The following is a 5,760-nucleotide window of genomic DNA, read 5'->3' on the forward strand; positions in this document are numbered from 1 at the left end:
CTCCAAAAAAACACTGCCACTCAACCCGCCATCTTGCTCCTCCCCCCAAACCATAGATATAAACACGGTGCTAAATGCTAAGCTCACTATGCTACTCCGGTAATCTGTCAGCCTTCAGCTAATAGCATTGCTGAGCTCCACAGTCTTCCGGCTGGAATATCATCCGTCCTTTAATGGGTAACTTGCTTCCCCCCGCTGTTTTCTTCATAAGGAAACAAGTTCTTATATAATTTAAATGTTGGTCGATGTTTAGTTAGAAAGTGAATAGTTCGCCAGGGGAATATCAGCCACGTATTGTCTATTCATGTCAAACAGCCCGTTTGTGGCGGAGCAGGAAGGAAATGGTCTACGAAGAATAATATAAAATGCAATTTCAAACTAACCTTGTACAGCTCTCTAACGTAAAGCTAAATTAGTTGTAGAACATAGGGGCTAGCATTAGCCTATTTAGCTAAAAAAACGTTACCATACTTCCGTTTTAGTAGTGAAGTGACAGATGTTTTGAAGTTTAGGAGTTGATGTTAATGTCACAATATGAGATGTATAACTACCGGTAGATTTGTTTAATTTGTGTATTTTAGCTTGGATGGGATGTTGGCCGAATAAATAAATGCAAGTCTGTAAGTGGGCTCAAGTTTAAAGCAGCCTAGTAATAACTGACTGAAATTGATTCCTGTTAAACTTTTACAGAAATGTCACCTATCGACCCGAAGAAACCTATTCGGTGTAAAGTAGTTTGCTCATACATTGTTAGTAATAACATTGACGTGTTTTTTGTGAATCTGCTGTGCAGTCAAGTGAGCAGATTAGAATCAGCTGTACATTATTTTACCAAAATGGTAGGAAGTAGTGTTTTTGTTTCTAGGTCATGCACATCAGCATAAAACTATTTCGTATTGAACGTTTTTCTGTTCCAGATGGTCTTAAAAATCTTTCTCCTGCTGATTTTAAGGTTGTTTTCCAAGCCAGTCTTAACCAATGTGAGTGCCAAGTTTGTGGTAATAAGTAGATCCTAATGGAAGCTAATACTGGATTCACACCCAGAGGAAAATATGAACATTTATCAAAGAGGAAAGTTGTATCCTTTTAGCTTGGTTTCTCTTTTTGTGTTGGATTTACTTAAAAAAAACTAAATGAGCTCACATTTTCCCACAGGGGCTAGTGCACTTGTGCTGTTTATTGTTTTTCTGAAATAGGCCAAAATATGTGTTTATGAATGCTACATTTATTTTAAATTGTTTCCAACAGCTGAAGAGGACTGCCTAATGTGATGTCGACTTGGCACTTGTGATCAAGGACAGGCGCTGCTCATGCTGCCACGGTAGATATGTCGTCATTACGTTGCTGAGACAAGGATAGCATTCATCTCATTTTAATTCCTGAAGCTGCTCTGGGGTAAAGCTAAGGCTTGATTAAAAAATCTGCCGCTGCTGCTGCTCTTAGCCAAGCTGGTCTTTTTTTCCCCCTCTGCCTCTTCCTTTGCACATGCTCAGTGTGCAAACTGCCAGGCGTACTGTTGTGGCACACAAGGCCATTTGAGGAAAAAGCACTCAAACTCTGTCTGTACTGGAGGATTAGACTTTGCTCTGGAAGTGGGGACTGAACCTACAACAGCAACAACAATCATGCTGCAGGGACACTAGTTTCCCTGTCTGATCTTCAGTTTTGGGCTTTTTTCCCCCTTTTCCTGAATGGTTGAGCACAAGGGCTACTTTGAAGGAGACCACCGGTGGCTGTGGTTGGGCCTGAGCGGTCAGACTTATTGCCAGCTATTGCAGCTTTAGTACCCTTCTCCTCTGCTACTTCTGCTGTAGCTCCTATCATTGTGGTCTTCAGTATGATTAGTGGAGGCTTTAGGCATCGCAGGAGGGGGACTAAACCTTTCATGCTGGCATAGTTTGGTTTCTGTCATTCATTTTTTCACTGTTAAGGATTTTGTTTAAGTTTTTCAGGACTTTTTTTTCCCCTCACTGTACTAAATACATAAACCCTTTGCAGTTCAGGCCATATTTTTGAGAAAATTTAAATCCCGGGAGGACGGCTGCTCCACAGGAGGATGAAGCTAAGGAAACAGGTGACAGTGTGTGGAGGAGCCATATTCTGTGTAGCAGTGTTCTCACTCTATCTGATGTTGGATCGAGTCCAACATGACCCTGCAAGGCGACAGAATGGAGGGAACTTTCCAAGGGTAAGAATAATTGTTGAAGTTGTTGGGGAATATGATTGAAAACTCTCACTCTGCAGTTGTTTTTACAGCTGCTTTGTTTCTCTTTTTTTTTTGCTTGTATCACACATTTGGATCTGCCTTAAACTCATGAGCGAAAAGATTTCTACACCACTAAAGCCTTATGTCTAATTATGGTAGTCCTTTTTTAAATTAATCTTGTAATATAAAGCTGAATATATATATTTTTTTATCTACATGTATTTACACTGGCTTGTAAATTCTTCTCTGTTTCTCATCACAATCCTTGTGCATTAAATACCTTTGGTAAACATTGTAATTTCAAGTCTTAGAAAGAAGAGCATTGCATGGTTTGGTTGGTTGGTGGTGTCATTCATTTATTTATTTTTATTCTTTTTAGAGCCAAATTTCAGTCCTGCAGAACCGGATAGAGCAGCTGGAGCAACTTCTGGAGGAAAACCATCAAATTATCAGCCACATAAAGGACTCTGTAATGGAGCTCACAGACACAGGAGCTGTGTCTCCCAGTGGCCACCTGCCTTTCAGAAGTGCCAATGGTTCCTGGGTCCTACCCTTCGACGGTCGACCCACTTTCCTTGCTGTAAAACCTCAGGATTGCCAATTTGCTGAGGGGAACCGAGTTCAAACTGATGTTCAGGTAAACAAGTTATACTTCTACAAAATGAGAAGCCGAGTCTGAAAAGGTGAAGCTTTATGACCAACCAAATAATACTGAATAGATTATTTTTATGCCAGCACATAAAGTCAGACTAGTTAGGACAGATGTATAATCCTGAAGAACTGATCGCTGGTGCCTAAATTTTAGCAATGGAACTTTTTGGTTCTGTAAAAATGGGATGGGTTCTCCTGATTGAACCTTTTTCACCACATCCACAATTAGATCCCATCAATTTGCTATTCGAGTAGTTTGGAGGTTGTGGAACCAACATAGTCTTTATCATGTTCTTTTTTTTTTATTCAGGTTGAGAATGAGGATGGGAGATGGTTGAATGTGACTGGTATGCAAAAATGTTTGTTGGTTGGAAGTATCAAAGTAACATCAATGTGAAAACTAGAATGCAAATGTTCCCAACAGAGCTTAGTGTTGCAGCAAGATGTCGGTGTCCATTTTTTTATATAGCACATAAAAACAACAAAAGTTGACCAAAGTGCTTTACAATTTAGTCAAATTAAAATGAAAACAAGTAAGAAGAACAAAATACATCTCGTGCCGCTAAGGAAACACAAAGTTAACAATATAATACAACACGCAACAACAAGGAAAAATCAGCTCCAACTGGTTCTCAAACTCCGTCTGGATCAAATGCCAGAGAAAAAAGACAAGTCTTGAGAAAAGATTTAAAAGTCTCCACAGTCTTCAAATGATCAGATAAACAATTCCACTATTTTGGAGCAGCAGCTGCAAAAGCCTGATCACTTCTGGGCTTCAGTTTGGACATCTAAGAGAAACTGGTTGGTAGACCAGAGTTCTCTCACTGGAACGTGGATGTTAAGAAGATCACATAAATATGATGGGGCCAGACCTTTTGAAACTTTTTAAAAAGAAGCAATAAAATCTTAAAATCAATTATTTGGAAGTGGACATGTTTTCTAGTTGCTGGTAAAAGATGAGCTGCTGCATGCTGGATGTTTTGTAAGCAATATAAATACCTTTTTTTTTAATCTAAACCAACATGCAAAGCATTACAATGGTCCAAATGAGAGGTAAACGTGAATCACCTTTTTCAAGGTCTCTGAAAGGGAGACAAGACTTCACCTTGGCAATGAGTCTTAGTTGGAAGAAACTGCATTTCACAACTCCACTTATCTGTTTGTCTAATTTAAAAGCACTATTGGGGAAAACAAACAAACCCAGATTCCTGACAGTGGAGCGTGTGTATGAAGCCATTGGGCCAAGAGTGTCAAGGGCATTGCATTTATGGAAGTCGATTACTTCAATTTTATGTTGACATTTAGGAAATTTACTTTCACCCAGACTTTAATTTTATTTAGACAGTTCAAGAGTGGTTCCAGTGGAGTGACCCTGTATAACCTAGTAGGCAGATACAACTGAATATCATCAGTAAAGCAATGAAAAGGAATGCTACAATTTCTAAAAATGGACCCCAAAGGCAACAAGTAAAGATTAAAAAGCAGTGGACCTAAAATAGACCCTTGAGGGACCCCACAAATTAGAAGAGCCACAGATGAACATTCACCTAAATGAACAGGAAAAAGTCCTGTGATTCACGTAGGATCTGAACTAGGATAAAACTCTTTCATACCAACCACCTGCTGAAGACGTGACGAGATGTTGTGGTCTACAATATCAAAGGCAGCAGAAAGGTCTAAAAGCACTAAAACTGCAGAGCTTCCTGAATCAACGATTAAAAGAAGGTAATTAAAAACTCCTAAAAGAGCTGACTCTGTGCTGTGGCCTGATTTAAAACCTGATTAAAAATTTTCACCAATGTTGTTGGCAGTTAAGATGATTATTGTTACTAACTTCACCAGCCGTAGTTAATTGGTATGTTTTATTTTAGCCACGTTGTATTTGTCACTGTGTGCCTATTTTTGAGCTATTCTCATGAAGCAGTTGTTTTCTTTTTAGATGCTGGATGTGTACTCCATTCTAAAGTTTGATAACCCTGACGGTGGTGTATGGAAACAGGGCTTTGACATCACTTATGAACCTGATGAGTGGAATAATGAACCTCTGCAAGTATTTGTGGTCCCTCATTCTCACAATGATCCAGGTGAGTCCTGAGGGCTTTGTTGAATGTTAAACATGTCTGTGATTTAAAGTCTGAGAATGTTTCTTGAAACAAAACTTAAAGCAAACAGAAAAGTTTGTTTAAAACTGTAAATGTTAAGATTTGGTTCGTACAGAGAAGGTTTAGTCAGTTACTTATTACTTATGATAGAGATGCAGAAATCGATTTTCTAATGTTCTCATTATAAGTATAATGTTGACAAGATTGACAGCTTTGCCACAAACAATAAAATTAGGAAGATCTTGGTATTGGGAAAACTGGTTATATTTAGAAACGATTGTCTGAAATTGTACTGTTGACTGACATTTCCATTAAACTTGTTTACCAGCCTGTGAAATGTTTTTCCTAACTTGACAGGTATTGATATGTTGACTGGCTGAGGAGACTTGCAAATTGTGTTCATTAACAGTAGGGATAGGCTTCATTTGGAGCTGCAAAGTTTTCTTAGCTGTTTTCTGCAGCATTAAGTGTCCAGACTTCATAGACTATTTTTTTGTTGGAAATGTCATATTGTCGTCTTGCAGCAAAGTTGAACATTTTATGTATAGACCGCAACGATTACAGGGATTGAAACTGCAGATGGTGCATTTTAGTAATTTCCTATAAAGTAATTTGCTTTTCTCTGTTTGAATAAAACACGAGTTATTCATGCAGCACTTTTACATCTTCCAGTCTCTCCACCTGCTCTTTTTTTCATGTCTTTGGATTAGTTCACCATGTAATCATAGACATGTTTTGCTGTTAGTGATGGACCATATGTTTATCAGTGCTTGTGCAGCCTACTTAACTGCCCCCCCCCCC

General features: G+C 38.7%; 1 protein-coding gene across 1 annotated transcript in view; it reads left to right on the forward strand.

The window, feature by feature from the left end:
• Nucleotides 1-60: 60 nt before the first annotated feature.
• man2a2 (mannosidase, alpha, class 2A, member 2) overlaps nt 61-5,760 on the forward strand; it is a 15,947-nt gene continuing 10,247 nt past the window's right edge. The window contains exons 1-5 of the mRNA XM_037682715.1: nt 61-177; nt 1,249-1,321; nt 1,999-2,188; nt 2,586-2,843; nt 4,797-4,941. Of these exons, the coding sequence (XP_037538643.1) occupies nt 2,057-2,188; nt 2,586-2,843; nt 4,797-4,941 (535 nt within the window). The 5' untranslated portion in view covers nt 61-177; nt 1,249-1,321; nt 1,999-2,056. The remainder of the gene's footprint in view (nt 178-1,248; nt 1,322-1,998; nt 2,189-2,585; nt 2,844-4,796; nt 4,942-5,760) is intronic.

The sequence above is a fragment of the Nematolebias whitei genome, chromosome 10 (assembly GCF_014905685.2).
Source record: "Nematolebias whitei isolate Nwh7 chromosome 10, NemWhi1, whole genome shotgun sequence".
Classification (NCBI taxonomy): domain Eukaryota; kingdom Metazoa; phylum Chordata; class Actinopteri; order Cyprinodontiformes; family Rivulidae; genus Nematolebias; species Nematolebias whitei.